Source organism: Ipomoea nil, unplaced genomic scaffold (genome assembly GCF_001879475.1).
Source record: "Ipomoea nil cultivar Tokyo-kokei standard unplaced genomic scaffold, Asagao_1.1 scaffold2480, whole genome shotgun sequence".
NCBI classification, from domain to species: domain Eukaryota; kingdom Viridiplantae; phylum Streptophyta; class Magnoliopsida; order Solanales; family Convolvulaceae; genus Ipomoea; species Ipomoea nil.
In genome coordinates, this window is record NW_017618908.1 from 3,349,404 (window position 1) to 3,372,309 (window position 22,906).

The following is a 22,906-nucleotide window of genomic DNA, read 5'->3' on the forward strand; positions in this document are numbered from 1 at the left end:
TTCTTCTGCGACGTCTGCGGAAAAGGGTTTCAAAGAGAGCAGAACTTGCAGCTCCACCGCCGGAGCCACAGCTTGCTGTGGGGGCTCAAGCAACGAACCGGCGGCGGCACTGCGGCGGCGGCGAGGCGGCGCGTGTACGTTTGCCCAGCCCCGAGCTGCCCCCACCATGACCCGTCCAAAGCCCTCGGCGATCTCTCCGGAATCAAAAAACATTTCTGCCGGAAACACGGCGAGAAGAAGTTCGGCTGCCACCGCTGCGGCAAGAAATACGCCGTCCAGTCCGACATAAGAGCCCACGCCAAGATTTGCGGCACCAAAACCTATCATTGCGACTGCGGCGTCATGTTTAACAAGTAAACTTCTATCATTAATTTCTTCCGATCCTTAAACCTTTCAAGATTTAATTCACTACGTTAATTCATCCTTAAATCCTTAAAATTTCAAACATTACATGATGATTTGCAGGTGGAACGACTTTGCAAGGCACAAGGAATACTGCGGCTTATTATTAGCACAAGCCATTGCGAAATCACCGCCGGTTTCCAGTCTGCAGCCACCGCCGTCTCTAGCGCTGTCCATGGCGGCTTCCGGTGAGAAAAAAACGTTCTTTAGTACGTGAAGATAGTAAGTTTACATGCATAAAGCGGTTTGTTTGGTCATATGCTACGTACGTGGCATCCTGGGAGGTGTTGTAGTGACGTAATTAACGTAACGTTTTACAGTAAAGATGAAGCACCGTAGTTGGATTGTTTGCGGATGTCAGAGGTTGTTCAAATGATGGGTTGGTGATGAGCGTTTTCATGTGAATTGGGTCTTTATTCTGTTGCTTTGACTTGTCCCTTTCTGCCCTTCTCTTGTTTTCATGACTTGGCTTAGCTATCTATATTTTATTTTGTTAGAGCACCGAGTTGTCTTGAGCAGACTCTTTGACTAATCTTAGGGCAAAGTGCTGGTCAGATTGATTATTCTATACGAGATGGGGATTCGAACTCCCGACTTCTCTTAAGGGGCAAGAGTGCACAGTCACTCACGCAAACCAAGTTGGTTATAGCTATCTATATTTGGTAATGGGTTGGAATTGAGTTATTGTCCAATTTTATTTTTACTCTAGACTAGATAAAATTTTTCAAGAAAATTTAAGTTGTTTGTGGGTAAATTTGTAGACGTTAATAAGCCAAAGACCTTATGATTAAGCGGTAGATTCTCCCAAATGAAAGATCAGAAGTCTACACCTTGTTGGGTATGCTTCCAAAAGAAAAAGAAAAAGAGGTTAATAAGTCGTTTACGCGCCCAAGGGCGTGTGCACTACACGCGCTTCTTGCGTGCGACGCTGTAAAAGTATTTTATGCGCCTAGGGGCGCGTGGACTACATACGCATCTTGCATGCGATGCGTTGTTCATGTGCGCTGTCCATTTCCACGCGGGCCCCGCATATTAGATCAAAATCCCTAACTCCAGCAAGTAACTCACTCATTCTCTCTCTTCATATTCTCTCCTCTACATCATCCATTTTCTCCTAAAAAACTGTGAAGATCCCTCTATTGGGGATGACCTAAGGGTTTTACCAGCCTTGGTTACATGTTGTTCTTTTTGGAGTGCATAAAGTGTAACTAACCTAAGTTAATTACCCGTTGTTCTAATTTATATAGAGTTCGTTTGGAATAGAATATACAATAAAAATTATCAGGTAGACATCAGGTGTTAACTTAATAAACGCTTTAGCATGCTAAATAGATTATATTATAATCTAATTACGTTAGATTTTAGAGACCACAGTAGAATGAAATTTTATTTTTTCCCTTTTATATGTTATATATGTATATGGTGAATAATATAATGTTGATTTTGGTGTGACAGAAATAGAATTCCCTGCAAGTGAGGATGGCCACGAGGAAACACTTGATGCTTCTGCCGCCGGCGACCTTATTAAGCTGAAGGCCGGAGATTCCCCGTCAACATCATCAGCTCCGGCGAGACAATCATTGATGGCGGCCTCCAAGTCAATGGCGTCTTGTTCTGATGATTTTTTTGGTGCTTTAATGGAGCCAACGCTGCCGCTCTCTTTTCTATGTTCTCCTCATCATCTCGCCGCCACCAACGCTGCATCGTCATCTCAGTACGTGGCGGTGGCGGCAACAAGTCCTCCGCCGGCGCTATCCGCCACCGCACTGCTTCAAAAGGCGGCGCAAGCAGGCTCAATTTACTCCGCCGGTGGTTCGTTTCTTCATGGACTCGCCGGTTTATCAATGATGAGCGGTTTCAATAATAATAATCCCCTGCAGAATAATGGTTATGTAGCACTACCTGAAAATACTACGTCAATGGTTTCCTCCGGTGGGTTGCCGGATTCCATGGTGGAGCGGGCATCTCCGGCGGTGATATTCAGTACCCAGCAGCTCCAAACCCTTGATTTTCTTGGCAATGGCAATGACAATCACAGCGGCATTTTTGGTCGATTGGGTTTTCCTTAGGCCGCCATATCTGATCTGATCGAGCTCCATAGCTGTCTGCTTCACTCAGCTCCTGTCTTGGCTTTAGTTGATGTATTCAATATTCATGGCCTTTAATTTCTATGTTTAGTTTTAATTTTGTACCTAAATTAAGTTGATTTTAGTTTTAATTTGGTGGTATATTATATTATTGCTGCTGTAATGTTATATTGAAACTTCGATGGGCGCTTGTTTTTATAAGTTTTTTAAAAAATATATATAAAAAGAATTTTATTAACTCTAGTCAATTAAGTTCGAGTTTTAATTCACTTTTTTTAGTCGAGTCCAACTTTGAATTTTAATTATTCGGACTCGATTACTCGAATCATAATTTCAAAAATTTTACGTCGAATATATTGATAATTAGTTTGGAATGTCTCGCTATATGATTTTCGTAGGTTGATAAATCTAGACCTAGCATAAGCATGTCTTCCCAATTCTTATGAACTCGTCACAAGGCCTATAAGGCTATAAAGGAAGTAAATCCTGATCGAGTTGCTTAAATGATTCCTATCGGCCCCCATCTCTCATTTGTATTGCTTAGTGAGGTTTGGTCGATCACTTGAACTACCCTGACAGGCAAGTTGGACGATAACTGTTTTTATTTTGTTGGTTTGTCTTTTAAATTACTTTTAGGTTGTATTGTTAAAAAATTGACAAATTTAAAAGAATTAATTAATAAGTTAATGGTTAAAACTAAGGATTAATATTTGATGCACCCTAGATGCTATATATCCGTGGTGAAAGAGAAGATGCCACATCATTAAAAAAAAAAAAAAAAAAAAAAAAAAAAAAAAAAAAAAAAAAAAAAAAAAAAACTGAAAAAAACCCTCAACCCCCCCCCCCCCCCCCCTCCCCCCTCCCAAATCCCAAAAATTCTGACAAAATCCCTTAAATAACCTAACAACCCCAACCCTCTCTCTCCTCCAACACATCAACTTTTTCTTAAATTAAAATATGTGTAAAATCCCCCTAATGGAGATGCCCTAAGTGTGATTAGCAAAGAGAAACAGAAAAAAAAAAAAAAAAAAAAAGAGAGAGAGAGAGAAAAATAAACAAGACTGCTTTAAAAAAAATAAAAATAAATAAAGAAGCATGTCAGGCATACTTGTCAGCATGCCTGACGCGCCACCCGCGCATGTGTGTAGTGTACGCGGTCGACGTGGCTTTGCTGACGAGATATAATTTTTTTTGTAATATTTGCTGACAAAATATAATTTTTTTGTCAGTAAAGATATAGAATCAATGACGTTTTATAATAAACGTCCCTAAATGTTTTATTTAAAAAATCAATTTTAACTTAAAACGTCAGGAAAAGTGCAAATATTTTTGCGGGAAAACTATTTATCTTTTGACGCGATCTTATACATAAAATTTTACAGCCACAAATCTTTCTCATTTACTCCAGTGAACCCTCTTTGTCTCCCAGTGCACGCAAGACTTTTACAGCGCGTCGCACGCAAGATGCGCGTGTAGTGCATGCGCCCCTGGGCGTGTAAAAGACTTTTATTTTTATTTTTTTTTTCTTTTTTGCCGCCATTGCTGATGAGCTATCCATCTCCTTCTACCTTCCTTTTCTTGTTTAGGGTATCTTCAAAATCTACGAACATTTCCTTAAAACCTGTCTGCAAAGTTGAAAGCTTTCATGTTTTTGTGTATGAACATAGCTCATAGATTTTGTTTACAATGCAAGAAAGAACACACACATATATAGGGGCGGATTCAACTTCAGAGGGGCAACCGTGCACTCTCTTTCCTTAATAAAGGCCGGGAGTTCGAATCCCCGCTTGAATCACTAGCTAGGTTACAGAGAAACAGTGGACCAGGTTATATACAAGTCTTAATCGTAGTTAAAGCTTTAATTAACTGTGGTTAGTGAGTGAGATCGAAACTGAGTTGAGGTGCTTAATCTGCAAGATTTGATCTTAGGTTTCCAGGTGGCATGATCATGTAGCTTCTGAGGACAATGTCGGAGGTGGTCGGACAGCGCAGGGTGAGTAATCTTTTGTTGTTTAGTGGAACACTGTACTGATGCTTGACGAATCAAAATGGGTTAGTTTATACTTTTTAGTTCAAAATCACTAATCTTTCGCAGCTTTTGGTATGCTTCTTTTTCTATCTTTAGTGAGTTGAGGAGCCAATGGAGGAAAATTGGAGTAACTGTAGATGGATCCACCAAAAAATTAAAATGTCAATCAATTTTTAAGTTTAGTGTGTTGATGAAGTTGTAGCTAGTGAGGTTTAATATGTATGTGGAGTTATACTCGGTATTAATGTTTTTTCCTTTCAAATTGAGATGCATGTTTAACTAGTGCCTAGATGGAGGTAGTGTCAACGGGGTTCAATATGTGGAACTATATCCACGTGCACATTTTTTCAAATTGAGAAATATGTCTAAAGTTGTCTTTAGAGCAACCACATCAGTGGCTTTTGCTCGATTTTTGAAAAGAAAAAATCAATATATGATTTTTAGTTGATGAGAGAGGTGGTTTTTGGCAAATTATATCATGTACCAGGGCGCACAATGCATTGTGCGCCCTAACAGTTATGTGTCTTATATTAAGAGTTTATGTGTATCGTGTATTATGTATTATGTTAGATTATGTGTATTATATTAGTAGTTTATGTATATTCTTGTATATAATTATATACATACGGAACAAGAGATTTTTAGGGTGCACAATGCATTGTGCGCCCTTGTGCACGATATAACAATTGGTGGTTTTTGAGAGGTTTTTATTCCTGCAAATTTAAATTTTGTGTGGGCCCAAACTTTAAAAGGAAAAGAGAAAAGCAAGCTGGCAGGTGCGCGTTTCGCGAACTTACTGCGCCTAATTGGCGCGTAAATGCTGTATGTTTTAATTCTTTCTTTCCCTTTTTGACTGTCAATTACGTTATTCTTTTCATTTTTTTCATTGTTTTTCTTTCTCCTTCCCCTCTCTTTCCTATATGGAATGACAAAAACCAAATCATTGTGGATGATCTTAGTAGTTTATTTCCATTGTGATTTTTGAGGAGTTTTTATAAGTGTGATTAGGAAAGAGAAAAAAAATGTGGGAGAAAAAGAAAAAGAAAAAATAAAACAAATTTAGACATTAAAAAAAAAATTGAACAAGCTTTACCGTTTACGCGCCAGCTAGGCGCACGAAACGCGCACCTGTCATCATTAATGCTTTCATTAATTTTTGCCAATGGGCCCCACAAAGATGCATCCCTTGCAGGAAAAAAAAAAGAGAAAAAAAAAAAAGAAAAAAAAAGAAAAAAAAGGCACCCCTTCCCACACTAGTTAAAAATCCATCTTTAAATTTTTCATCTGAAAAAAACAAATAATGTGCACCACTATGGTTGCTCTTAGAACAGTACCAAAAAAAGGGGTTGAGTTTTTGTTGATGAGGAGTGAGGTTTTTTGGAGCTTTTTATTCTTGCAAGAATAAATTTTTTATATGACCCACTGATTGAGAAAGGAAAGCAAAGCAAAGCAAGCAGCCTCGCGTGCAGGAGACGCAGACGCCCAGCTAGGCGCGGGTTTTTTCGGTAACTAAAAAATGCTCTTAGCTTGTTGTTTTTTATTATTTTTATTTTTTATAGAAAGGGGATACCCTATTATTACATCAAATGCCTCCATTAAGGTTCAAAATTATCACCTCCCACATAAGAAAACAACATAGTACCATTGGACTACAAGGTCCTTGGTTGTCTAAAATTGTCATTAGAGCAACCATATAAGTGATTTTTACTCGATTTTTTAGAAAGAAAAAATCAATATATGATTTTTTTTAGTTGATGGGAGGGGTGATTTTTGAGAGTTTTTTTTCCTACAAATTTAGGTTTTTTGTGGGCCCTAAACTTTGAAAGGAAAGAAAAAAAGCAAGTTGGCAGGTGCGTGTTTCGCGCACCTACTGTGCCTAGCTGGCGCGTAAATGCGGTATGTTTTAATTCTTTCTTTCCCTTTTTGACTGTCAATTACATTTTTCTTTTCATTTTTTTCATTGTTTTTCTTTCTCCTTCTCCCTCTCTTTCCTATATGGTATGACAAAAAATCAAATAAAATCTTCAATTGATGATGCTCTTATCTCTGGTAGAAATAAAAGTAATTTAAAAGACAATCCAACAAAATAAGAACAATAATTATCGTCCAACTTGTCTTGTTAGGGTAGTTCAAGTGATCGACAAAACCTCATTGAGCAGAAGAAACGAGGGACGGGGGCCAATAGGAATCATTTAAGCAACTCATCATTAATTACTTCCTTCATATACCTTTTGTGACAAGTTCATAGGAATTGGGAAGACATGCTCATGCTAGGTCTAAATTTATCAATCTATGAAAATTATATAGCGAGACATTCCAAACTAATTAACAATATGTTTGACGTAAAATTTTTGAAATTATAATTCGAGTAATCGAGTCTAAATAATTAAAATTCAAAATTGGACTCGACTAGAAAAGTGAATTGAATCTCGAACTTAACTAGAGTTAATAAAATTCTTTTATATATTTAATTTTTACACAAAAACTTATAAAAACAAGCGCTTTACCAATAAATATCATCAAAATTTCAATGTTATATCTTAGTTATTTTATAATAAAAATAAGGCTCAAATGAATCATTTCAAAAAAAAAAAAAAAAAAAAAAAAAAAAGGCTCAAATGAATCATTAAATTATACACAAAACTACAATTGAGCAGTCCTGATTAAGGAACAACAAAATATGAGATATAACATTACAGCAGCAATAATATAATATACCACCAAATTAAAACTAAATTAAAATCAACTTAATTTAGGTACAAATTAAAACTAAACATAGAAATTAAAGGCCATGAATATTGAATACATCAACTAAAGCCAAGACAGGAGCTGAGTGAAGCAGACAGCTATGGAGCTCGATCAGATCAGATATGGCTGCTGGGGACTGAATATCACCGCCGGAGATTCCCGCTGGTCCACCATGGAATCCGGCAACCCACCGGAGGAAACCATTGACGTAGTATTTTCAGGTGTTGCTGCATAACCATTATTCCATTTCATGATAGCGCCATTATTCTGCAGGGGATTATTATTGAAACCGCTCATCGTTGATAAACCGAGTCCATGAAGAAACGAACCACCGGCGGAGTAAATTGAGCCTACTTGCGCCGCCTTCTGAAGCAGTGCGGTGGCGGATAGCGCCGGCGAAGGATACTGAGACGACGATGCAGCGTTGGTGGCGGCGAGATGATGAGGAGAACATAGAAAAGAGAGCGGCAGCGTTGGCTCCATTAAAGCACCAAAAAAATCATCAGAACAAGACGCCATTGACTTGGAGGCCGCCATCAATGATTGTCTCGCCGGAGCTGATGATGTTGACGGGGAATCTCCGGCCTTCAGCTTAATAAGGTTGCCGGCGGCAGAAGCATCAAGTGTTTCCTCGTGGCCATCCTCACTTGCAGGGAATTCTATTTCTGTCACACCAAAATCAACATTATATTATTCACCATATATATATATATATATATATATATATATATATATATATATATATATATATATATATATATATATATATATATATATATATATTGTTGGCTCAAAGTATTTTGTCAAAGTTATTTGCAAAAAGAATTCCACTTCTATAAAGGAATGGGGATTTTTTGTTGAAGATTTTCTAGTTCTATTTTGATTAGGAATAGTTTGTTATTCACGAATCTGTTAGGAATAGCTACTATAAATAGGGGATGTCCTTTATTGTAGATCTCAAGCATTCAACATTAATCTTGTGAGGTACGAGAGTCTTTGAGAATAGGATACTAAATTCCCCTAGAAAGTAGTACATGTGTTTAGGTTTCAATAGTTTGGTAGGAAAGATCATTCTATTGTGTAATCTCAGGTTCCAAACAATGTACTTTAAATATTGAGCTTTTAGTGGATTTTAGGCAAGTTCTCAAATTGAGAAGTGCCTCGCAGATTAGGGTTGTTTGCCCGAACTGCGTTACAGATCGTTTGTGTTACAACTTCAATTTCGGTGCTGCGGGCTTTACAAATTTTCATATATATATATATATATATATATATATATATATATATATATATAACATACAAAAGGGAAAAAATAAAGTTTCATTCTACTATGGTCTCTAAAATCTAGTGTAATTAGATTATAATATAATCTATTTAGCATGCTTAAGGCATTTATTAAGATAACACTTGATGTCTGCCTGATAATTTTTATTGTATATTCTATTCAAAATGAACTCTATATAAATTAGAACGGGTAATTAACTTAGGCTAGTTACAATTTATGCACCCCAAAATTAAAAAAAAAAACAAGCTAAGTAATCAAGGCTGGTTAAACACTTAGGCCATCCCCAATAGAGGGATCTTCATAATTTTTTAGGAAAAAATGGATGATGTGGAGGAGAGAATACGAAGAGAGAGAATGAGTGAGTTACTTGTAGGAGTTAGGGATTTTGGTCTAATATGCGGGGCCCGCATGGAAATGGACTGCACACATGAACAGCGCGTCGCATGCAAGATGCGTATGCAGTGCACAAGCCCCTAGGCACGTAAAAGACTTTTACAGCGCGTCGCACGCAAGAAGCGCATGCAGTGCACGCGCCTAAAAGACTTAGAGATCCGAGACGAGGGTTAAAAAAGCCTTATTAACCTCTTTTTCTTTTTCTTTTGGAAGCATACCCAACAGGGTGTAAACTTCTGATCTTTCATTTAGGAGAATCTACCGCTTAATCATAAGGTCTTTGACTTATTAACCTCTACTAATTACCCACAAACAACTTAAATTTTCTTGAAAAATTTTATCTAGTCAAGATTAAAAATAAAATTGGACAATAACTCAATTCCAACCCATTACCAAATATAGATAGCTATAACCAACTTGGTTTGCGTGAGTGGCTATGCGCTCTTGCCCTTTATTAAGAGAGGTCGGGAGTTCGAATCTCCCTCTCGTATAGAAAAATCAATCTGGCCAGCACTTTGCCCTAAGATTAGTCTAAAGGTGTCTCCTACAGTTAGGGTCAAGACAACTCGGTGCTCTAATAAAATAAAATATAGATAGCTATGCCAAGTCATGAAAACAAGAGAAGGGCAGAAAGGGACAAGTCAAAGCAACAGAATAAAGACCCAATTCACATGAAAACGCTCATCACCAACCCATCATTTGAACAACCTCTGACATCCTCAAAACAATCCAACTACGGTGCTTCATCTTTACTGTAAAACGTAACGTTAATTACGTCACTACACGACCTCCTAGGATGCCACGTACGTAGCATATGACGCAAACAAACCGCTTTATGCATGTAAACTTACTATTTTCACGTACTAAAGAACGTTTTTTTCTCACCTGACGCCGCCATGGACAGCGCTAGAGACGGCGGTGGGTGCAGACTGGAAACCGGCGGTGTTTTCGCAATGGCTTGTGCTAATAATAAGCCGCAGTATTCCTTGTGCCTTGCAAAGTCGTTCCACCTGCAAATCACCATGTAATGTTTGAGATTTTAAGGATGAATTAACGTAGTAAATTAAATCTTGAAAGGTTTAAGGAAGAAATTAATGATAGAAGTTTACTTGTTAAACATGACGCCGCAGTCGCAATGATACGTTTTGGTGCCGCAAATCTTGGCGTGGGCTCTGATGTCGGACTGGACGGCGTATTTCTTGCCGCAGCGGTGGCAGCCGAACTTCTTCTCGCCGTGTTTCCGGCAGAAATGTTTCTTGATTCCGGAGAGATCGCCGAGGGCTTTGGACGGGTCATGGTGGGGGCAGCTCGGGGCTGGGCAAACGTACACGCGCCGCCTTGCCGCAGTGCCGGCGGCGGTTCGTTGCTTGAGCCCCCAAGGCAAGTTGTGGCTCCGGCGGTGGAGCTGCAAGTTCTGCTCTCTTTGAAACCCTTTTCCGCAGACGTCGCAGAAGAATCTGCTCGCCGCCGTCAGAGACGCCGGCGACAGAGCTATCACTTCTGTATCTTCACCTGCAAATTAAAACACGCCCCTCATTCCACAAATCTAATTAACAGAAAATCCAAGAAAAACCCAAAAAAAAAATAGAAAAAGAAAAAGAAAAGGGAAATGTCCTTAAATCACCAGGAGTTGCCGGGGTTCTTGGCTTTCTCTTTTTTGCCGCTATTGCTGATGAGCTATCCATCTCCTTCTTCCTTTCTTTTCTTGTTTAGGGTATCTTCAAAATCTACAAACCTTTCCTTAAAAAGGTAATTTTACCAGGTAAATGAAGGTTCTTTTGGAGAAAATCAAGAGAAAAAAATATGTTCTTGAATCATTGGGTGACAAAGAAACAGTGGACCAGGTTATATACAAGTCTTAACCGTAGTTAAAACTTTTTAGTTAACCGTGGTTAGTGAGTGAGATCGAAACTGAGTTGAGGTGCTTAATCTACAAGATTTGATCTTAGGTTTCCAAGTGGCATGATCATGTAGCTTCTGAGGACAGTAGTCGTCGGAGGTGGTCGGAGTAATCTTTTAATTTGTTCTTTAGTGGAACACTATACTGATGCTTTACGGATCAAAATGGGTTAGTTTATACTTTTTAGTTCAAAATCACTAATCTTGCGCAGCTTTTGGTATGGTTGTTTTTCTATCTTTAGTGAGTTGAGGAGCCAATTGAGGAAAGTTGGAGTAAATGTAGATGGATACACCAAAAAATTAAAATGTCAATCAATTTTTATGTTTAGTGTGTTGATTAAGTTGGAGCTAGTGATCAACAATTAAGCCACTGGAGAAACACTGCAAATTTTTAAGAATAAATATCTATGTAATTTTCTTTATATAAATTAAACAATCAAAGTGAACAAATAATCAAATAAAAATTATAAAATTAGTATGCAAGTTAGTAACTTACCTTGATAGTTGGAACTTCGAAGAAGTGAAGAACCAAGAGTCTGCAATGGGTGAAAGCCGTGAGGCGGTGAGGCTCACTGGCTGAGTGGCGACCGGCGAGGCAGCGAGCGCTTGAGCAGGGACAGGCGAGAGGCCGGGCTGGCGGGCTATGACAATCTTTTAAGAGATTAAGAGACAGAGCGAGGGAGAGAAGCCAGAGAGGGTTGCGATTTGCGATATTTGCGAATTTGCGATTAGGATTTTAGGTTTGTCTCTCAATCTCTCCGTCTCTCGCAAACCCTAAACAAGAAAAGGAAGGTAGAAGGAGATGGATAGCTCATCAGCAATGGCGGCAAAAAAGAAAAAAAAAAAGAAAAAAAAAAGTCTTTTACACGCCCAGGGGCGCGTGCACTACACGCGCATCTTGCGTGCGACGCGCTGTAAAAGTCTTGCATGCGACGCGCTGTTCATGTGTGCTGTCCATTTCTAGGCCATTTGAGATCCAGATTTGGCCCTCATGTTTGACAGCCGTGGCTGTCCGGCTGCCCTTGTCGGATAGCCACAGTTGTCTGTGAAATACGGAGCCACCGGACAACCGGTGGCTTAAATTCTTTTTTTTTTGGTTATATATATATATATATATATATATATATATATATATATATATATATATATATATATATATATATATATATATATATATAATTGAATAGACAACCTGTTAGCAACCTGCAAAAAAAGTCAATCGAACAAATTTAGCTGGTGGAACCTATTTGACATTTAATTTAGTTCGTGGTGAGAATTGAGCACTTTGCAGTAGTAGATAGGCCTATTTGACATTTCTGCATTTTTTTAATGTAATTATGTTTTAAGAAAATTATACCTTTCGTCCATAAATTATATAGTAATTGTAGAATTCGTGCATGAGTGTTGGCTATACTCACTTTTCGTCCCTAAATTATTATTGATGTTGCACTTTTCGTCCATTTACTAATAAAAAATTAGAGACAAAACTTTACAATTTTAATATAACTCAGGAACGAAAATGAGCACGAAAAGGCCAAAAAAAGTTACATCAATGATAACTTAAGAACAAAAAGTTATCTTGACCAACACTCAGGATCAAATTCTATAATTATCTTATAACTGAAGAATGAAAATACAAATTTTTTTTTATATTCTTTTATATAATTTATAAATTATTACACAAAATAAAATTTATTCAGTGCAAAATTTTTTATAGTGACTGCGGCCTAAAAACATCGATGGTATGTGATTAAATGATAGCTATATATAGAAAGATTACTATACAGATGAATACGGAGAGGAGTATTTCACTGTGTCTAATTTCAAATTACCATATAAAAAATTAAAAAGAATTGGATTAGATGAATGATACATGCATCTTAGAAAGGGTTGAATTCACAAATTATTATATGAATTCACAGATTTGATTTCCTTAGAACAAACTTCAACTCTTACCACTTTCCGTATCTTTCAAGTGTCTTAGATTTGCAGTTCAATTTTGGATCTTCTCTGATATCTCCATCTGCAAACGCTCAAATCACATTGTTTATCAAATGCTGCGTCGATGCTTGAGCGCCTAATCGGGTCAGGCGCTTCATTTCTCTTGGATCCTGTACTCCATCGAGCGTCTAATCTGGTATACTCCACTTCACTTTTATTTGAATTATTATTCTGATAGAGTTTATTTGCGTTGGTTTTCTGCTTTGGATTTATTATTATTGTTGTTGGGTTTCTGTTTTATGTGCGAATTGCCAGGAAGAAAAGATGTAATATGGGGCCGGAAGTGTTAAATTCAACCTAATTAATATGAATTTTAAAGGCTAGACCTTTGATCAGTGCCGCTGAAAAAAAATCCGATATTGGTTCTATACATTTCTTGCTTGAGTGAAAAGTGGAATGCTTAAAACATAGTTACCGTGCAATAGATGGTTAAGTTGTTAAGGACTTTTACCTCCTCAAGGGGTTTGCTTGTGTTTCTCCAGATAACCTGATTATTTCTGTTTTCTTTTGGGTAGGATGGGTTTTTGGGTTGGGGTTCCTTTATACGGAAATAGTGGAACATCATCAATTTTGTTATTGTGATTGTTAGTTAGATGAGTAGAACAATATCACTTTTTATGCCACATGTAGAAATAGTATTTTATAAAGTTGTAAATTTTTCTTTTGAAACTTCGGTTTTACTTTTTTCCGACCTTTGTGAATTAAGCAGAACTTTACATATGTTATCATGGATCTTGAATCCTTTTTCCAACAGTCATTTATGTTTTTAGACCTTTTTCCTCATTTCAGGGTTAGAGGGTAAAGCTAGTTACATAAATTATTATATGCATTCCTGTGATACCTCCATCTATGTTTGGGGGTCCTGTGACTCCTGTTAACAGTCCGCTTCTACGGAGGTCTGGCAGCCGAGCAGTTGTCTCTGATCTTGGTAAGAGAAGGTTTTGCATTTGAATGTCACCATTGACTGATTGACTTGCAATCTGTTTTCCCTTTTGTTGTGCAATTGGTTATGCTATAGGATATCCTAATGGTTGGGAAAAAAAATACTAGGTGTGGTTGAGCTAGGAACTGGTGCTGAAGAAGAAATTTTGCATTCAATTGAGGTGAATGAAATGAAAGGTGTGAGCACATCATTGAGCAGCACGGCAATATTGCCATCTCCAACCTTGCTGTGGAGATTTAAGGTGTCAACTCCTGTCATGTTCTTCAGTCAGAATCATGTTTCATGTCTCACTGATAAATTTCCATTTTATATTTCTTTCCTGTTTTCTTAGAGGGTAGTCTTGAATTCAAAAGGAACTTTTTGTTCCCTGTGCCATTTTATTTCTGCAGTTTTAAGTGCACTACATTTTTTCTGTTATGTTTCTGTTTCATTTAACCCTTACTTCTTTGCAAGAGTCTAACCAAGATATGTTCAGGTTCTTCTGTTTTTGGTATGGGGTTTCAGTTGCTGTAAGGTCAGTGCGTTTCTTTCGTTTTAATTTGCCTAATACATTGTTGTGTATCAGTGACAAGAGATTTGCTTCAATAGGGTTGTTTTTATTAGCAGCCGATGGCTGATATGTGAGTGTTAACTTGCAGATTGGGTGGCATTCAGTCATGAGAATGAGTGTAAACCTGCGGGATTTATTTTTGTATGAGGCTTTTCTTTACTATAATCCTCTTCTTCTCGTGGTTAGTGGGATTTGCTTAATATAATATTTATTAGATCACCAGGACCTTTCAATTTTTATTTATTCCTGCTCTTTCTGGTATATAAGGTTTTTCCCCCTTTTTGTTATTGCAGACCTTGATGGTTTGGTTTTGGGGTGCAAACTTGTGGGTATTTGTGCAGTCTAATGTCAACTACTCCAAAATATTTGACCTTGATCAAAATCATCTCACTCATAGAGAAATTTGGAGGGTATTTATGCTGACCATCAGATAACAGCCTCTATGCTCCACAATGGTGTACTGTCTTGGCATATTGACTTATTCTTATTTGCTTCATATTGCAGTGTGCTACCTGGATGACAATAATTGTCCCAACTAGCATGACAGCCTATCTATATCTTTATTCGCACGGGGAAGTCTCATTGGCTGCATTCCAACCAGTGTAATAGATGACCCCTCTCTTAAAATCAGTTGTTAACTTTTTCTCTCATGCGTTTTAACATACAGCAGACCACTTTTTAAAATCTTAAAATATTTGAAGTCAGATTTCCTTTTTTCATATCTAATGTAGATATAGATCTGACATACTTGTGCTAAAGAATTCCTCACATATGATACTTAATTCCGATGCATGCAATTGTAGGTGCTCCTATATGCTGCTGTTACCATGGCGCTGATATCACCTTTTGATGTTTTCTATTTATCAACTCGCTACTTTTTCTTAAGGACTTGCTGGAGGATAGTTTTCCCACTACAGGCAAGTTTGCTTTATTGCAATTTTTATAGTTAACCATATGCTTTGTTTTTCTTAGCGACTAGCCTTGCTTTGACATATGGTTCCATTGCTTCAAATTGCCAGATCTCCCATATATTCTCATGGGTTAAAATTTTAGACTTTAATGGTTTTTGTTGAACCAATAACAAATTATTTGCTGTTTTGCTTCAATACTAATTTAATGAAAAGTATTCATTGCCTTATTTGAATTTTAATTCTGTGAATGCAGGCAATATCTTTTGCTGACTTCTTTTTGGCTGATATTTTCACCTCCATGTCTAAGGTATCCATATTTTGGTATGTTCTTATAAGGATAATTTCATCTAAACCACCTAAACCCCTAAGGTTTCTGATAATTTGGTTGGATGCCCTCTAGTTGTGTAATTACACCCAGAACCCCTGTTTTCAAGTTTGCTTCATATGTGTTTGTCTCCGAACTTCTGAATGTGAGTCTTCTAGATAGAGATGGTGCATGCTCCTATAATCTCAAGGTCCAAAGCCATGGATAAAATTATTGGACATTGATGGACTGTCACCGATTCCTCATTCCTGTATTAACCCCATAAAAGAGGAAAAGTCTCTTCCTTCCTACCATCCTAAAGGAGGATAAACATTTTTGGTGTTACAGCTTCATTAAGATGTTCATTGGTCTAGAAATTTTTGTTGGTAATGTAGATTTTGGTGAATGCTTTTCATAAAATTTTTCTTATATGCTCTCAATATGCAGGTTTTCTCAGATTTGGAGCGTTCAGTTTGCCGGATGGTTCATCGCCAGGTTCTATGATTTTTTTTTTTTTTTTTTTGTTCTTGAGGTTCTTCCTGCATGTCAAAAACATGATTGATGGAAAAGTGAATTCTGAACCTCAATTATCTGAAAGATAAATACTCACATGTGCAGGTGGCAACCATTGCATGGTTTGAAGCTGATTCTGTTTGTGGCAGCCATGCTGTTGCAATTCCCATAGTTCTTGTTTTGCCTTATATCTTTCGTCTTTTTCAATGTCTTCGGCAATATAAGGACACAAGAGAAAAAACTGCCCTATTTAATGGTATATTCCTTACTCTCCCTTTTTTTTTTTTTTTTCCATGCTGCTAAGTACAGCTTAGTGCATTTTGGGGTGAGTTGGCCACTGGATATTGCTAGCACATCTTGCTTTTTACTGTATATCTTTTACAATATAATTATGATATTAATCATATTTATATATGATTTCAGCTCTGAAGTATTCAACAGCAGTTCCAGTGATTTTTCTCTCCGCACTAAAGTATCACGTCTTTCCTGCCAAGTGGGTCAACACCTTTCGACCTTTGTGGCTAATCTCCAGTGTTTTGAACTCTCTGTACTCGTTCTATTGGGATCTGACCAGAGATTGGGACTTGAGGTATGTAACATCTTTCCAGCAACCATTGAAGATTTTCTATGGCGAGTTCACAAGAAAGCCAAAAAGATTAAAGCGATAAAGTCAAGATTTAATTTCACCTCTTATACGCTCTTTGGAATGTTCTCTTTATAAATTTTCAATTATCCCAAGTTAGTTGAGTTCCGGCTGCGGTGCCCTTGTGCAAGCTAGTACTCGGAATTATGTGCATAAGTGTTGGATCTGTTGAATTTGGAAGATGGAATGGCCTGGCCGGTGGAGAATAACAACCACCCGCCAGTTAGTAACTGACACCTCCTATTCATAAACAGACACAACTCTATAGATAAACCTAACTCTTTATTTTTCAACAGGATCACCATACACGAAAACTTAGATATCAGTTCCGCACTTTCGCTTGTACATTGTGATCGGGCTATTTATAGTTTTGCCACCAGAAAGCTATATGCTTGTTAACCTATTTCATATCTGCAATACAATGGCTTGCATGATTATCTTCGTGACTAGCTTATTTGAATTGTAACTTCAATGTTGTTTTTGTTTTCTGGCAGTTGCTTCACACGCATCTTCAAATTTAGCAAACCAAATTTCTTGTCATCCATGTTATACGGACAGAAATGGGTAAGACCGTCTTCTTCATATCTTAATTCGTTTTACAGGTTGAAACAAAAAACCATGTTTCATTCAGCTAATTCTGATGTGTCAATAACCTCCCATAAGTGGCTATAGCCATAACCGCTAAATTGGTCTTGCATTAATGGGAGAGTTGGCCGAATATTGGCTGAAATTAAAATTGTTGAGCATAGTATATATATAAATAATAATTGTGTAGTCTCATTATCTGCTTACATTTTTTAGTTGAGACGAAACATATCCTTCAATTATAGCAGCTTTTGGTAGAAAATAGAGGAGATGTGTTAACGGGGAAGTGTCCCGAGTGTTGATTCTATCTGTGACTCGGGATCTTGCAGGTTTTCTTTTGGGTAATCGGAAGCAACCTCATCCTCCGGTGCACGTGGACATACAAGCTTTCCGCCCATCTCCGCCACAACTACCTAACTGTGTTCGCCATTACCGCCTTGGAGATCTTCCGACGCTTTCAGTGGGCATTTTTTCGCGTGGAGAACGAGTGGATTAAAATGAGCAACAGATCCAACATTCAGCTCTCCATGAGTGACATGACAAATGAAGAAGAGAAACTGCTCAACTCCAATGACCACAATGTATAGGCTGCAGCAGCATCTGATCTTCTGTAATCATCTCAACCATTCAATTCTTTGCTCTCTCTCTCTCTCACTTGCATATAAGAATTTTGTCAGATATTACATGGGGCCATTCATGGATGGTATTTATAGTGTAGGTAGATAATGGATAAAGAACTATGTTTAGGTAAACCTTCATGACAATTGAAATTTGAACATTCTTTTAATGTGCTTCAACTCCATTCAGATTTATTTTTTTGGCAATCCCAGTCAAGTTGGTCAGCTTGTTGGTCTGTACTAAAAACCATTTGGATGTATTCAAATCATTATATTGTGAACTAGAGTCCGCATCAAAGGTACAAAATGACGTCATTTCAATGTAAAACAGTTAACGTTATTTGCACTATTCACCACACACTACATTCATGATGCACCTATTATCTATTGTGTAATATTTATGTATATTAAGCTATGTTTTAATGAACATATAGAATAAATATTATGAACATTATAGAGTAATGAAAATAAATATAATGTCCATGAAATTTAGTGTTTATGTATATTAAGGTATAGATTTATGATCATATACAAATATTATAAACATAGTACATGATGAATGTTATTAAACATGATTTGCCTATAATGTAGTATTTATGTACATTAAACTTTATTTTTATGAACATATAAAATGAACATGGACATACTACAGATTGTTTTGGACTATGGTGGATCTTGGTCCACAATATAATTTGCGGATGCATTCAGTATGATGTCATCATTCTTGCTCCACCTAATTACAGTATACAAAACGCAAATTTACAAAAACGACGTCGTTTTGACTAAAAACGCGCGTCCCACTTAAAAGAAAAAAATTCAGGATCGATTCCCGGCAATAGTATTTTTTGTGTATAATTTGAATTATATATCCACAATGAATGAACTAAATATCCACAATGAATGAACTAAATATCCACAGTGAATGAATAACTAAAAATCCAGAATGAATAAATTAAATATCCACAATGAATGAACTAAATATCAACAATGAATGAACTAAATATCCATAATGAATTAACTAAAAATCCATAATGAATGAACAACGCAATATTGTTGAAGGGAATCGAAACTGAATTTTTTTAAAAAAAATGGGACGCGCATTTTTAGTCAAAACGACGTCGTTTTGCAACCATGTGTACCATGCATGGTGCACACGGTTGCACAACATAACTATTGATATACAAAATATGGCCCACATAACTTGTGTAGATCATGGTCCACACAATAATGATTGTAATTTGCATACTCAAAGAGAACTCAAGACAGATATTGGGCCTGGGCTTTCTAAAAGTCCAATAACAGCGGCCTATCTGAAGAATATTCTGCAAAATCTTTTGGCCCAAGCCCATCAGGTGACGAGGTCTACTAACCGTTGGAAGCGGGCCCATTATGGTTGTAGTGGCGCGCTTTGGATTCTTTTTCGTAACGGTAAGGGAGTGTTTGGGTACCAGACGTTGAGTACTCCTTTTAACCCACTCCCACTGACCAACCGACTACGACCCATAACCTAAGCCTCTCTACTGCCACTTGCCGGTCACCTCTCTCATTCAAATTCCAAATCTACCCCCATTCAAATCCCTCTTTCCTTCTCTTTCAAAATTTCAATTGGGATTTTTTTATTTTTTATTTTTTTTTAAAAAGGGATTTCTTCTCTATATTTAGTTATGAAATTAGGTTCGAAAACACTAATTAGATCATTAATTTATTGAAAAAAAATTCAATTGAATCTCTCATCAAATTAGTGCAATTTAACCAACTAGCATGTAACTTTCCAATTAAATTTGATCAAATATGACATGTAAAATCTAATGGGTGTTGACATGAATAATACGGAGTATAATCTATTTCTCCTAATGTAAGCTTCCCATGTGTTTATTCATGGCAGTAAAAGTCTAAAAAGAAAATTTATAATTTAACACTAAGAACAACTATAATGATTGAACTCAATTTTAAATTTTTTGTCATACTAAAGTGCCAAGTAAGAGAGAGAAAAGTAAAAATAATTTTTTTTGAAAAAAAAAAAAGAAAAGAAAAAATTCACCCTAACAATGGGTGCGTGGAACATGCATTAGCTCTACTCTTTTTTTTTTTTTTTTTTTTTTTTAAATATTTATAAAAATCTATAAAAAAAAAATCATATTTTAGCAGTAAAACCTATTTTTCTCCCTCCTTTAATCTCTCCTCCACACCATCCTTTTATTCTAAAAAATTGAGCAAAAAAAAAAAAAAATTGAACTAGTGGAATGCTCTAAGAACACCTTTGATGGAAATTTTGGGGATAGGGGTTGCTAACTTAGAAGAAAGAGATTATGCACATGTTAGAGAGTAAAAGAGACAATGCAGGTGTGCGTTTGACGCACCTGCGGCTCCCAACTGGCACATGTACTTTTATATATATATATATATATATATATATATATATATATATATATATATATATATATATATATATATATATATATATATATATATATTACATGTCATTGTAAAAATTAAGCAAAAACCTAAACCAGCTAAGAGCGTGAGAGAACTTTTTTTTTTTTTCCTTATTGCTAGAATTTGTTTTTTTTTTCTTTTTTTTTCTTTCAATTTTCCTCTTCTCTCGGCTCTATCTTTTCTACATGTCATGGTAAAAACCAAGCAAAAAACCAAACCATTAAGATTGCTCTAATGTACTTTATGGCAAATGTCTTTAACTAGAGGATACAATATTTAAAATTTGAAGGAAAAAAATGCTTGAAAAAGATTATGTTGTTTGAATTTTGAAACTTGAAGCTTGTATCATACTACTTTTGGATTGCCCTTTTGTAGTTTATACTTTATAGTGGCAAATTCGAGAAATCGCACAAAATTGGCGTTTATATTAAAAGCGCAAGACGGCAAACGAAACCGACACGACAGCATAGCTACCTGCTATTTCCGGTAGCCGGTATCCAAACAGTTTACGTTATAACTCCAAAACCCCCCGTCAGTTTTTCCGTCGTCTTCTTCCTCTCTACACTTCACTCTTCTCTCTCTCACTTCTCTGCTCCGTTCTCCATTTCCAATTTTAGCCCTAGAGTTTCCTCTATTTCCCTATCCGTTCCCCAAGCTCGAATCATTTTCCATTTAACAATGTCGCCGACGACGACGACGACGGAGGTGAAAACGGCGGTGGAAAGGAGAGAAATACTCGGCCCGGCGGGGAACCGGGTCCGGGAGGTGGAAGAGCAGAGAAAGAAGAAAGATGGGTTGATGAAACCCGAGAGAGCTAAGAAACTGGGCGCTGAAACTCCGAAACCCGGTCCGGTGCTCGGCCGGAGCACCGGTCCGGTGGATAGGTCCGCCTCTTCTTGCGGCGGCTCCACATTGAAGAAGTTGAATTCGAAGGGAAGAGTTAACGGAAATGTGAATAAACCGGCGAAGGTTGTTCCCGACGGAGCTGTGGCGGCGGCTATGTCGCCAATGGCTCCGGTCCCACTCAAACGTTGTGATTGGATAACCCCAAACACAGGTAAAAACCATAACTTTTTTATTCAAATTTGTGCAATTCTCTCTTTATATATATATATATATATATATATATATATATATATATATATATATATATATATATATATATATGAGATTTTGGGAAGGTAAGATTAGTTGTTTGGTTTGAAATTACAGAAGTAAATAAGAGAAACAAAGCTTCATTACTCAGTTCTTGAATTGAACTGAATCTTGAATTCTGCAGAGCCACATTATGCTTGCTTCCATGATGAAGAATGGGGAGTTCCAGTTCACGACGACGCGAAGCTAATCGAACTTCTTGTTTTATCACAAGCATTGGCTGAACTTACCTGGCCAGTAATCCTTGACAGGAGAGAAGCACTCAGGTTCACCAAAACTCTGAAACTTTTCAACTTCAATTCTGTCACATTTCTAACAACAGATCATGTCAATGGCTTGCAGGAGGCTGTTTAACAGCTTTGATCCATCCTATGTAGCAAATCTTGATGAGAAGAAGCTGATGATAGGTAACGGGAACAGATTGCTGTCTGAAGCAAAGCTTCGTGCCATTGTAGAGAACGCTAAGCAGCTGCTGAAGGTAATAGCATCGAGCCTGTAAACATTGAAAAGAAAACGAAAAGGTATCAGCTTTTGAGTTGATTGATGTATACAACATTTTTTCTGAGTAGAGATGTTGACGATTTTGCAGATTCAATCAGAGTTTGGATCTTTTAGCAACTACTGCTGGCGTTTTGTAAACCATCAACCTCTACGAGGCAGGTTCCAGTACGCACGCCAGATACCAGCTAAAACGCCAAAATCTGAGTTCATAAGCAAGGATTTAATGAGGAGAGGCTTCTGCTGCGTTGGGCCTACTGTGATATACTCGTTCATGCAGGCAGCGGGGCTAGTTAACGATCATCTCGTTACATGCTTCAGATATAATGAATGCAGCAGCAATAGCGTCGTGAAATCAAAACCGATGCTCGAAAAGGCTGTCGCCCGAGGAGAAACTGAAGAAAAAACAGGCACGAACAGCAAAGCAGTCATTGAACATCTGAAGTAAGTGCTGAACTTAAAATTGACAGTATGAGTAAGTAGCAGAAACCATCTAGTTTAGCATTAACAGAATTCATTGATTCAATCCTCCATCGCGATATAAGTTAACCGAGTGAAGTCTAGGAATAGCAAGAAAACTACGGCTTGATTGGATTTCTCATGTATAAGCAGTGTATGTTTGTTCATGTCTGTCAGTATTTTGAACACTTGTATTATATGTATGTATGTTGAGCTCTTTCATTAAACTTATCAAAGAATTTGTATGTTTGTACTTCTATTTGTTCTGCGAATCATAGTTTTGTTGAACAAGATTGTGTTGAACAAGATTGCAACAACTGAGCACACCTTCAGATAGTGACTGCAAGCAGCTAAATGCACCTTCAGGTAGTGGTTGCAAGCAGTTGAACGCACTTTCAGATAGCGGCTACGAACTTTCCTGTAAGTCAAAGATTGTGGCAGCCAAAGC

At 37.2% G+C, this 22,906-nt stretch overlaps 4 protein-coding genes across 4 annotated transcripts; 3 read left to right on the forward strand and 1 right to left on the reverse strand.

The window, feature by feature from the left end:
• Positions 1–77: 77 nt before the first annotated feature.
• On the forward strand, positions 78–2,471 carry LOC109152748 (protein indeterminate-domain 2-like). Its single transcript, XM_019300396.1, has 3 exons — positions 78–353; positions 466–590; positions 1,858–2,471. Exons 1-3 carry the CDS (start codon positions 343–345, stop codon positions 2,469–2,471), a joined length of 750 nt encoding a protein of 249 aa, XP_019155941.1. The 5' UTR covers positions 78–342.
• Positions 2,472–7,377: 4,906 nt separating this feature from the next.
• LOC109152749 (protein indeterminate-domain 2-like) lies at positions 7,378–10,669 on the reverse strand. Its single transcript, XM_019300397.1, has 4 exons — positions 10,569–10,669; positions 10,054–10,456; positions 9,830–9,954; positions 7,378–7,931 (listed from the first exon to the last, which is right to left on the reverse strand). The coding sequence occupies exons 1-4, from the start codon at positions 10,627–10,629 to the stop codon at positions 7,378–7,380; spliced, it is 1,143 nt and encodes a 380-aa protein (XP_019155942.1). The 5' UTR covers positions 10,630–10,669.
• Positions 10,670–12,662: 1,993 nt separating this feature from the next.
• LOC109152977 (SPX and EXS domain-containing protein 5-like) lies at positions 12,663–18,105 on the forward strand. The gene is made up of 14 exons (XM_019300683.1): positions 12,663–12,980; positions 13,634–13,772; positions 13,895–14,028; positions 14,263–14,301; positions 14,426–14,518; positions 14,631–14,747; positions 14,842–14,937; positions 15,141–15,254; positions 15,502–15,555; positions 16,000–16,047; positions 16,171–16,321; positions 16,489–16,654; positions 17,203–17,272; positions 17,623–18,105. Exons 2-14 carry the CDS (start codon positions 13,694–13,696, stop codon positions 17,878–17,880), a joined length of 1,419 nt encoding a protein of 472 aa, XP_019156228.1. The 5' UTR covers positions 12,663–12,980; positions 13,634–13,693; the 3' UTR covers positions 17,881–18,105.
• A 2,663-nt stretch (positions 18,106–20,768) lies between these two features.
• Positions 20,769–22,717, forward strand: LOC109152981 (probable GMP synthase [glutamine-hydrolyzing]). Its single transcript, XM_019300687.1, has 4 exons — positions 20,769–21,403; positions 21,626–21,767; positions 21,844–21,979; positions 22,091–22,717. The coding sequence occupies exons 1-4, from the start codon at positions 21,025–21,027 to the stop codon at positions 22,445–22,447; spliced, it is 1,014 nt and encodes a 337-aa protein (XP_019156232.1). The 5' UTR covers positions 20,769–21,024; the 3' UTR covers positions 22,448–22,717.
• Positions 22,718–22,906: the final 189 nt, after the last annotated feature.